The sequence below is a fragment of the Podarcis gaigeae genome, assembly GCF_964106915.1.
Source record: "Podarcis gaigeae genome assembly, chromosome: 16".
Classification (NCBI taxonomy): Eukaryota; Metazoa; Chordata; class Lepidosauria; order Squamata; family Lacertidae; genus Podarcis; species Podarcis gaigeae.
Window position 1 is genome coordinate 27399231 of NC_139693.1, and position 11508 is coordinate 27410738.

Sequence of the window (11508 nt, forward strand, 5' to 3'; positions counted from 1 at the left end):
GCGCCTCCCCCGGAGCACGACGGGATAGGTAGTCCGCGGGCGCTCAAAGCGCGTTTCCGAGGCAGCGGGGGCTTCTGGGAAGCAGGCCGCTCAGAGGCGGAGGGATTTCCGGGCGCAGGACATTTCCTTGCCCCCCGAGGCTGATTTGCGCGTGCGCCGTCACGCCCCCTAAGAGGCGGGTCCTCCTGTGCGCGGGGAGGGCGGAGGCGGATGTGGGAGGGAAGCGACGTTCTGGCCGAGCCGCCCGTTTCTGTGGTTCCCGGCAGTTGAAACCGGAAGGAGGTGGAGAGGCGCTCAGGTCGGGGGAGGAGGGCGGTGGCGGCAGCGGCCTCAGATGTGTCTGCGCCTTTCCGCTTGGCTCCGTCTGCGGGCGCCTCCTGAGCATGTGCAGAGCACAAGTTGACCCCGAGTTCAGGCCGTGGAGGGGCCCGAGGCGGGGCTTCTCCGCCGCCTTCTTACTCGGAGAGAGCCTTGTTTTGCCTCCGCGTCAGACGTGGCCTCTTCCCCCTCTTGCCCTCCTGACCTCCAAGTCCAGCTCCTCGCCCGGTTCCTCGGAGAGTCCTTTATCTCTCTCCTCCTCCCTCTCCGATGTCTTCACTCATGCCCCTCTCTAAGCCATTTTTATTTTTATTTTTTATATATATATAACGTCTTGGAAGTTATTCCGTGGGCTCAGAGGGAAGGAGGGTGGGATGACTAATAAATAAGGTTTCGAGTCAGAAAACCCAACATTTTCCTCTGCAAATTGCTCTACAGGAAACCCCTAAACTGCTTTCCTTGCGTCTCTGGAGTTTTGGCCTGGAATGGCAGAAGATCAGGAGCTGGCCAAGCCAGCTAAGACTCTCCCGGAGCCCTTGGCCAAGGGGGGATCCGGCAACACCTACCGTAGTGCACAACACTCCCAGGCTTTACTGAATGGCTTGGTGGCTCTCCGGGACAGCGGCATCCTCTTTGACGTTATCCTGCGTGTGGAGGGGAAGCCGATCGAGGCTCATCGGATCCTCCTGGCGGCGTCATGCGATTACTTCAGGTCTGTCTGGAATGGAACCAAAACGGTATTATGCATGAACTGGAAATGTTTATGTTTAGTTCTGAAATTTATGCACAAATCAGTTGTGGTACTCTTCAGTAAAATCTTAGCACACTGTGGAGGCTGAACATCTGTGCCTCACAGTGGCCACCCAGATGTCCTAGTGAAGCCCACAAACAGGGTGTGAATGCCACAGCAGCACTCTCCCCTCCTGTGGTTTCCAGCTACTGGTATTCAGGAGCATGACTGCTTCCAACTGATGAGGTTTAATGGGAAATTGGTGCAGAGTAGAAATAAAATAAAATAAATGTCAACATTAGGGTGGTGCAGAGTAGAAAGCTAGGCAATAACCTGTGGAAAGAAGGGTCAATAGAGCAAGACCAAAAACTGCTCCCACATCAACTGAGTCATTGCATTGCTCATAGAATTGTAGAGTTGGAAGGAACCCAAAGGTCATCTAGTCCAACCCCTGCAATTCAGGAACCTCAGCTAAGATGCCCTCATTCCCCAGTTAGGATCTCTCCTCATATAGTTGCACCCCAACTCCCATAGGTTCCTGCCTCGTTGCCAGTGGTTGGGGAAGATGGGTGGGCACTGAGTTGGAGAAGACTGGCATATATATCGGTCTTCAGTAATGGTGGTGATATGGAACCCACAAACATTTCCCTTATGCAGCTGAGGTGAACCTCCGTGAACGGAAGAGCAGGTCCCACACATTCGCACCTGTCCCAACAGCTCCTGCCTAACACCTGTGCCTATACCAGTCCACTTTTAAACCAGCCAGCTAGTGGGATGAATAAGGCTGAAATGTACCATGCAGGTCTGATGACCCACAGTACATAGGAAGCTGCTTTCTATGAGCCAGACTATTCGTCTGTCTACCTCAGTGTTGGCTACGCTGGCTGGCAGAGGTCAGGGTTTCAAGCAGGGATCTCCCCTAGCCCTTCCTGGAGATGCTGCTGGGGGTTAAACCTAGGACCTTCTGCATGCCAACACTGAGCCACGGCTATTCCCCAGTCATTGACATTGGCCCAGCCAGCCTCTTACCCTGACCTGCTTCTTGTGTGGCTGCTATGAAGTGTAAGTGGAGTATCTCTGTGCAAGGTGCTTAAGTTCCTTGGAGGAAGGAGTACAGCATAGAAATGGGATCAGTAATTGCCCCCATACGCAACCTGGAAGCCCTGAGCAGGTTCCTTTCTGGAAGCATGACTGAAAGCAGCTCTTTCCTTTAATAGGGGGATGTTTGCTGGCGGACTAAGAGAAATGGAACAGGAAGAGGTCCACATTCAGGGTGTGTCTTATAATGCCATGTGTCAAATCCTGAACTTCATATATACTTCGGAACTGGAGCTTGGCCTCAGCAATGTGCAGGAAATACTGACTGCCGCCTGCCAGCTTCAGGTGAGAGAGTTGGCAGTTCTGAAAGGCTTGTTGGGGAAGGAACATGGCAAAGCGCAAATTCCTTTATGGCAGGCTTTGTGCGTGGTGGATTGGTCAGAGGTGCCTCTCCACCCAGCTCTCTGGGCCTCTGGTGGTGGCAGCCCATAACAGCACATGTTGGGAATGGGGGAAAGCTGAGCTGGTCCCACTGCCCTCACTGGAGCATCACAGGGCCTCATCTGGGTCTGGCTGCTGCACCTGCTTTAAGCTACCACAGCAGCTTACCTTACATCTTGGCTAGTATGCGCAGTAGGGCTGCAGATCGGTCCTGGCTCTGCTGCTCTGTTAAGCACCACCACTGCCCAGATGGGGGTTGGATTGCAGCCCAGCCCTTTGAACTTATTAAATAGTAGAAGCATTGGTACCCCACTCTTCATCCGAAAGGGCTCTCAGAGTGTCTTACATACAGTCAAAACCATTCAGGCTTACAGCCTAAAAAAAAACACAGAACACAAGGGGAAAAGGACAGGGAGGGAAGAGGAGAATAAAAACAGAAACTCAAGCACCAATTTATAAACAGTTATTCCTATATTGACCAGCTGGCACAGTTCAGGGGCAGGATGTGCCTGGTGGAGGTGGGCCCTGTTTCCTACAGGTGAGCCCTGTTTCCTGCCTCTCCTACTGAGGCAGCCTGGTGGAATGGCTGCCCCGAGGGAACAGTTGAAGGGAGAGGAGCGGCAGAGCCAATGGAGTGAGCTCTGCTTCCCAGCTCTCCCACTTCTGCTCTTGCAGCCAGCATTGCCACAGAGGCTCCCAGCTACGAGGGTTTGCTTGACCCTGTTGCTATAGCTGCCCTTTGATCTAAAGACTGGTTTGTTCTCCTTTTTCTACACGTTTGTGCCATGACTCTGGCTCAGCCTCCATCACCTTGGAATTTTAAAAATGTTTCCACTCGCAGTGCCGCTTGCCAGTTCAGTAGATCTTGACCTGATTTCTGTGCTTCATTAGCAAAATATGAACACGGGATTTGGACTTGGTTTGCAAAATTCTGCATGCTATGGGTGGTTTTCGATCCTATTGGAGGGTAGGCTTGGAATCCCTCGCAGCTCCATATCAGAGGGGCTCTTTTTCTTTCTCCTTTGCAGATCCCAGAGGTTATCAAGTTCTGCTGCGACTTCCTCATGTCTTGGGTGGACGAGGAGAACGTCTTGGATGTGTACAAGCTGGCCGACCTTTTCCACCTGAGCCACCTGAGCGAGCAGCTGGACTCCTACGTTCTGAAAAACTTTGTCACTCTCTCCAGGACAGAAATGTACCGCCAGCTTCCCCTGGAAAAGGCCTACGCCCTCCTCAGTAGCAACAACTTGGAGGTCAGCTCTGAGAATGAGGTTTACGAGGGGGCCCTGCTGTACCATTACACTCCAGAGCAAGTGGAAACAGATCAGGTCTCCTTGATGGAGCCCCCAAAGCTTCTGGAGACGGTCCGGTTCCCCTTGATGGACTTTCCCGTCCTGCAGAGGCTTCACAACAAGCTCAGCCCGTGCCCTTTGAAGGAGACAGTGGCGAGTGCTCTGATGTACCACAAGAACGAGTGCCTGCAGCCCATGATGCAGAGCCCCCACACGCAGCTGAGGTCCGAGTTTTGCTGTGTGGTGGGCTTTGGGGGGATCCACTCCACCCCTTCCACAGTCGTCAGCGACCAGGCCAGGTACCTGAACCCGCTGCTGGGAGAGTGGAGGCACTTCACAGCAGCCTTGTCCCCCAGGATGTCTAACCAGGGAATTGCAGTCCTCAACAACTTTGTCTACTTGGTTGGGGGAGATAACAACATCCATGGCTTTCGAGCAGAAAACAGGTGTTGGAGGTAAGAGCCGCTATTTGCGATACTACCTTTCTAAGTGACTGGCAAGTGGTGTTGTCCCATTAGTTTTCAGTCCTCAACACCCTTAAGCACTGAACATGGCGAGACATGCATCAGATTGCCCTGTTAATCGGGAAGCTGCTTTCTTGGCACCCTCAGAGAAGGGGAACAACCCAAGCAACTTCCTGGTCCCTCATATAGGGCATTGATAAAGAATAAAACCACGCCTGCCTGGGTGTGAAGGGAGGTGTTTTTATTTATCTCCTCTTCTGACGCTATCCCCCTCAATGTTTTCTGAGCTCTGTAAACAAGGTGCTCCATGCTTCAGTCTTACTGTGATTTATTGTTGCCTCAGGCTCCTGGCTGCCTCCTTCCAGCTCAGAGCGCATTGAGGGCATGAAACATGAGATGGCTGATATGAAGCAGCTCAAAGATAGCGCCCAGTGAGCTTTTGACAGCTGTGGAGTGACTGGACTGATTAAATCTCTCTCTCTCTTTCCCTCTCCTTCTCTCTCTCTCTCTCTCTGACAGTCCTTGTATCTGTAAAGCAGGGATAATTTTATCTGCATGCACAGGACATACTAACCCCTAAAATTATATTGCTGCCTATTAAATGTAACAAAGACTGAACTATTTTGGTAGCACGACAATGGCAAAAAATGGAACTATGTCCACTTACTATCTACAGGCATTGAGAGGGGAGCATGTCAGAAAATGCACACAAACATACATGCATTTTGGAACAGTGTTGTTCCATCATATTTTCATATCGGGGTTGAGATAGGGAAATTGTTCCCCTTGAGCGAATATTAATCTGGAAAGGGATTAATCTCTCAATTAAAACTGAGAAGATCACACAGTGAGTGCAGCTACCCTAGTGCTGTGCTCTTTTCTCACAAAGCAGAGCTAGGATAGCTACAGTCAGGTATATGTGCTGCAAAGACTGGTGGTTCTCTCTTTGAAAAGCCTGGCAAGAGCAATAGAGGACAGGCAAATGCACTTGGAAGCAATGGGATGCAGGGAGATAAATGGGTGGCAGGAACAGCAGTTAGAGCCTGTGGGCACCAATCCATCCCTGGCATTTGTGCTAGCAGAGCTGTGCAGATTGGCCATCCTCTTCCTTTGCAAGGTACGACCCGCGCCACAACCGGTGGTTCCAGATCCAGTCTCTCCAGCGAGAGCACGCAGACCTCTGCGTCTGTGTGGTGGGAGAGTACATCTACGCCGTGGGAGGACGGGACTACCACGAAGAACTGCGGGAAGTGGAAAGATACGACCCCAAAACCAACACCTGGGAATACGTGGCCCCTCTCAGGAAGGAGGTAAGGAGAGGAGAAGGCAGGAGTTGGGCAAGTGGCCAGAGAAAGCAGGAGCTTTTCCAACATCACAGAGGGATCTGGGAGATCTGAAGCATGGTGCCGACTAGCTGAACCCTTGAGTGAGCCAGCAACCACCAGTGAGGTTTGGGCTGGTGGGTTTTCCATAAATTTTGCTGATGCCATAACTGGGGGTGCAGGGGGCACTGCTTGTGGGCTTTCCCATTAGGGCATCTCATTGGCCACAGTGAGAACAGGATGCTGGACCAGATGGACCATTGGCCTGATCCAGCCAAACTGTTGTTATGATCAGCATTCACTTTCCTAAACATTGTACTTTGAGGAGGTGGGGAGTAGCGCCTGGCCCTTGGGGTTGCAGAAATAAGTGATAGTCGAGGTACAGAGCAAAGTTGGGGTTGATGGGGAATTTCGGAGAATAAGGAAGGCTACGCGGTTATTAACGGTACAGAAATTTGACAGCAGAATTTAGTGCAGAATTTACAGGATATCACAAGTGTTGGGGCAGGCGGTGGACAGGGTGTTGTGAAGGTTTCTGCATCACCTGACAAATGAAAAGGGTTATGATATGTGCTCAAAGTGACTTCCTGGGAGCGGTGCCCAAGCTTCATTTGGGTGTTTGATCCAAGGCAGACATAAAAGGAGAATGATCACCTGTTGCCCTGACCCATTGGCCCAAAGGTGGCTCATGGGAGTAGTTTGGCACAGGGTTGGATACCAAAGGAGGATGTCGAAAATGCCAGAGTGATCAATTCTAGTGCATTATTGTAAGAAAGAGCATGCTCCTTTGGAGAGGGAGGTGTATAAATTGGAAGAGGGGCGAGGAGAGGAGTGATTTACACCAGAAAGCCAGGTTTGAGCCATCAGTCATTTGGAGGTCAAGCTCTGAGAATTGCCTCCAATTCCAGTCCTGGGAATTTCGGCTAAATATCTCCACATGGCCTCATTTGCTGAGGGTGGAGGTGGATGGGTAAGGTTTGCTGGCAGCACCTTACTCCTCCCTCTCTGCTGTTGACGCAGGTTTATGCCCACGCCGGAGCTGAGTTGGATGGACGGATGTACATCACTTGCGGGAGGCGAGGCGAGGATTACCTGAAGGAGCTGCACTGCTATGACCCTGTAGATAATCGCTGGGACAGCCTGGCTGACGGCCCTGTCCGGAGGGCCTGGCATGGGATGGCAGCCCTGCTGGGCAGGCTGTACGTGATTGGAGGGAGTAACAACGACTCTGGCTACAGGCGGGACGTTCACCAGGTGAGGAGGCAGCTACGCTCTTCCCAGGGGCTGTATCCAACGCAGAGTAGGTCCATGGCAATATAGAGACTGGATTCAGTGGGCCTCCTCTGAGTATGGCTTAGCTGGCAACAAGCCATGAACACCCAGGGCTAGTTTTGTTCTGTCTGCCTCACTGTTAATTTAAAACACCAGAAGGTTTGGTAGCCTCTCCTTCAACTTCTGTGGGACAGTTGCAGGGGGAGAGGAGCTGCAAGCCCTTGCTAGGACTCCCTGGTGGGGGGGACTTGTTCTCCATCATGACCAGAGACGACCTGTTGCTTTTGCCTCCCTCCCAGGTGGCCTGCTATTCCCCCAGCACCGCTCAGTGGACCACTGTGTGCCCTTTGCCTGCAGGGCATGGCGAACCTGGCATTGCCGTCCTGGATCACATGATCTACGTTTTAGGGGGCAGATCCCACAACCGGGGGATTCGCATGCATTACGTCCACATTTATGATGCTGACAGAGACTGCTGGGAGAGAGGCCCCCGACTAGAGGACAACATCTCTGGGATGGCCGCCTGCGTCCTCACCCTGCCCAGGGCCGTTATCACGAATGCCGAGAGGTGGACCCCTGAACGGCAGCAAAACAGGCTCCAGAACCACCCAGACATTTCTTCAGAGGTCATGAGCATGTTAGATTGGGAGGAATTTGACCATCTGAGTGACAACTGAGCAGCACTTGAGGCTCCAGCTGCCGCAAGGGAATGGCATGCAAGCCTCTTTGCTTTCTGCTTCTTCTTCCCCGCAGCTGAGCTGGGTGGTGTGGTTCTCCTGATATTGGAGGAGCTCCTTAGCCCCACTGACGGTGTGGGAGGAGGCAACCTGGTCCCCTCATCAGGCCTTGTTAGACTGCTGCCAACGAGGCCAGAAGCCAGCCATTGCAAAAGGGGGGCCTGGATTTCTGGCTGGTGTCACTCCAGCGTGCAGCATGGGCACTTTGCTTTGGAGAGAGGCTGGGTCATATGGTGTCCCCACACCCATGAACCACTGGAAGGCTTTTAGGAACAACTGGATGGATTTTGGTAGCAGCCAATCCATGATTTTAATATGTGGTGACTTTCCGTATTCTAAGATAGGGTTACTAGATGTCCCCATATCCCGGGGACAGTCCCCAGATTTGCACATTTGTCCCCGGACAAATTCCATCCCCAGAACGTACCCGGATTTCATCTGATGTCCCCGGGAAACTTAGCAGCAGCAGTCTCAGCAGCCCGGAGCCAGCCTGGTAGCGCAGTTGGCTCTGTCTGGCTTCAGGAGCTGCCCACTGCCGTGGCGCCCACCATTTTGCCTCGCTGGAAGGCCCCATATGGTCTGTTGTGCACAAGACACATCATATGGGGACTCAGTGTAGGGGCTGCAGATGTGGTGGTGGGCGCCACCGCCAGGTGAGAGCTGCACAGGGCCGTTGAGCTCGGTGCGCCACTGCAACTTGGCGCTCAGCTCGCCGTTGGCACCGCTGCCCAAGGCCGCCGGGTCCGGCTTGGCCTCCGGGTGGTGCTTGGGCGGCTGCGGCTGCTGCTCGGCTTCGCCATTGTGCTCCTCGACTTGCAAGCGGCGGCTCAGCTTGTTGGCCAGCTCATTGTTGGCCATCGCAGATGAGAGGTGAGCAGGCCCAAGCATGCCTTCTCCCCTTCACTCCCCTTCGGCTCTGCCCCAGACCCCCTGATTGGGTGCTCCACAGCGCAGGTGGGCGGCCGCCAGACAATGCCTGCTCAGGAGACACCCGGACAGGCGGGCAGGGCAGCAGCAGAAGAAGGGGGGTTCTGCTAACGCTTACTCCTGAGTAAGCTTATGGGGAATCACAGTGCAAGGAGGGGGAGGGAGGGGGGAAGCATGGCTAGTTCTCCAAGAAAGGCCAGGACCCAGAAGAAGGCCACACAACAGAGGAGACCACAGAAGAGAAAATATTACTTCTTTATTTTTTTTAATAACCTTTTTCCTCTCTCTTTTTTTTAAGAAAAAAAATATTTTATTTTATTTTTATTGATTGGTTGATTGTGTCCCCATATTCATTGCAATAAATCTGGTAACCTTATTCTAAGAGGCCTTCAACGATTTTTCCAGCAGAGCAAATGCAACCAGCAGTCATATTTTTCTATTGGAAGAGGGGCCTTCTGCCTGCCCCCTGCCCCCGGAAGCAAAACCTTCATTTTGCTGCTCAGCTAGTTCAGCTCTTCCCCGAGCGTCAAATGTTCCATATGAAACAGTTTCATTCTAGTAGCTGCAAAAGCCAAATAACTCTGCAAAGAGGCAGAGGTCTCCCCAACCACGCCATTTCTTCTCTTTTGGTGGGGGTTGCTGCCTGTCCTGCCAGCTGTACTTCCCGCTGATGTCCATGACTGCAGAGAGGAGTAGCTAGTTGTAATAGGCGGAAAGAGGTCTCCGGTATTCTGTTAGCGTTTTTGGTACATTTATACAAAAAGGTTTGTATGTTACAGTATTTCTAGTGACAGCTTCTCTAGCCCAGGCGAAAACACTGTTGTGCGTTAGGATTGGGGGGGGGGGAGAGATAACACCCTCCCCACAAAGTATGATAAGCTGAGATATTACAGCAGTGAATACCAGGGATTCTGAAATGCCCAAAGAATAAAGAGGGGATGGGGAGAAAATGGAGCAACCAGCTCAATTCTTTCTATATGCCATCCTCCACCCAATCCATTTTGAGCTGGATTGTTGATTTTTCAGTTTTATCTGTTTCTTCTTGTTTTCACCTCCTCCCCAAAAGGAGGGGCCTCTGGTGTCCTCGGCAGTAGCTAAGCATGTTTGGGTTGCAGACAGACAGACAGGCTTCTGCTACACTGCAAAATGTCCCTGCCAGCTGTTCTACCACCTCTGGATTTCATGCAAGGAAGTTTGAGCCACTTTACCTTTCTGGAGTGTAGGTAATGTGAAGAGCCATTTCCCTGTAGAATTCCCCCCCCCCATTCGCTTCCTGTACCTACCCACTTGTGGGTAGGCGTGCCTGTCTGGGGTTCAAGCATCAAGCTGGAGTGCCTGTCCACAAGTGGATTATCGTTTTGCTTTGCCCCTGGCAAATTCTCTGTCGCAGAGCAGATCAGCGATGACAATACAAACACCTCAGGGGCAGAAGACAATGAAATGAAACCAGCCATAGAAGCACATGGGCTCTGAGGCAGGCGTGCCCGCATAGCTGGTGGATGGGTTGAAAGCTGTCTTTGGGCAGGACGTTTTGCAACAGCTTAAAAATAGCTGTCACTGAAATGAATGAGGCTCCCTGCCAGGAGTCAGTTATGTAAAAAGTATTAGCTGTTATGTTCGTGTTTGTTTATTTATGTATACATATAAAACCCAGAAGTTCGCAATAACATTGTCATGTTTAATTGCTTGGCTGTTTTCCTGCTGTTTACTGCACAGTTTCCCCAGAGGATACAGCTTCTGTTGGGCAGAACGTTTATAGCTAACAGACTTGTTTTCCATTCAGGAGCAGCCTGGCAGCTGCCCCAGGAGGGAAGAGCTGCAGGTCAGCTAGAGAGGCGGCCTCAACTTCACTCCATGGCATCTGCAAATAGGAGTGGGGAGACTCCTGCTCAAAATCACTCCCCATTGGGTTACATGATACTGAGCTGGGTGGGCCAAAGGCTTGGCTTGGTACATGGAGGTTTTCTGCGTTCCTTATTGTTTGTACCATGAAGGGTGGGAGGTGGGAAGAGAGGCAGAGCTGAACCCCTGGATGCAGCTGTCCAGATGGGCACTTAGGTAGGTGACTGTGAGTAAGCAGCCTTCAACAAACAACGGAGTGGGAGGAGATTTGATCTGATCTACAGGGCCTGGGATGTGGGTGGTGCTGTGGGTTAAACCACAGAGCCTAGGGCTTGCCGATCAGAAGGTCGGCAGTTTGAATCCCTGCGACTGGGTGAGCTCCCGTTGCTCGGTCCCTGTTCCTGCTAACCTAGCAGTTCAAAAGCACGAAGTGCAAGTAGATAAATAGGTACCGCTCCTGCGGGAAGGTAAACGGCATTTCCGTGTGCTGCTCTGGTTCGCCAGAAGCGGCTTAGTCATGCTGGCCACATGACCCGGAAGCTGTACGCTGGCTCCCTCAGTCAATAAAGCGAGATGAGCGCCACAACCCCAGGGTCTGCCATGACTGGACCTAATGGTCAGGGGTCCCTTTACCGTACAGGGCATAATCCACCCTAGAACAGAGGTTTTCAACCTTTTTCAGTCCACGGCTCCCTTAACCAACTACATTCTTTCTGCAACACCCCTGTGGGGTTCAGGAGTCGAATTATGCCACCTCTTGCCTGCAGAACTGGCAGCCTCTCACCCTTTTTCAGACACCCTCCCTTGTGGAGTGTTCCCTCAGCCTCCTCTCATTGAGAGTCCTCTGGGCAGCTGCTGCTGCCATTCCTGGTCTCTGAGCTGCCCTCTCCACCCCTCCAAAGAGGTTCTTCCCAGAGGCACAATTCACCCATGCGGTTTATAGCCAGGCCTGCTGCAGTAAACAGCTATGGAAGGCAGAGACGTGAGGGCATCAGCGAGGGAGAGAAGTAAAGAGGGACAGAGACCAGTGTTGCCCGTGGCACCCCTGGCCATCATTCAAGGCACCCTGGTTGAAAACCACTGCCCTAGAAAATGAAATGTTTATTTCAGTGGCAGGGGATGATG

The 11508-nt window shown here is 52.2% G+C and overlaps 1 protein-coding gene across 2 annotated transcripts; it reads left to right on the plus strand.

Annotated features, from left to right (window-relative positions):
- The first annotated feature begins 203 nt into the window (after positions 1 to 203).
- Positions 204 to 10208, plus strand: KLHL22 (kelch like family member 22). 2 transcript variants are annotated; one of them, XM_083717271.1, is made up of 6 exons: positions 204 to 1030; positions 2266 to 2431; positions 3556 to 4274; positions 5401 to 5593; positions 6626 to 6859; positions 7177 to 10208. In XM_083717271.1, exons 1-6 carry the CDS (start codon positions 804 to 806, stop codon positions 7552 to 7554), a joined length of 1917 nt encoding a protein of 638 aa, XP_083573397.1. In that variant the 5' UTR covers positions 204 to 803; the 3' UTR covers positions 7555 to 10208. The 2 variants fall into 2 exon arrangements, with proteins under 2 accessions (XP_083573397.1, XP_083573398.1); XM_083717272.1 differs by lacking the exon at positions 2266 to 2431 and having other exon boundaries at positions 225 to 1030.
- Positions 10209 to 11508: the final 1300 nt, after the last annotated feature.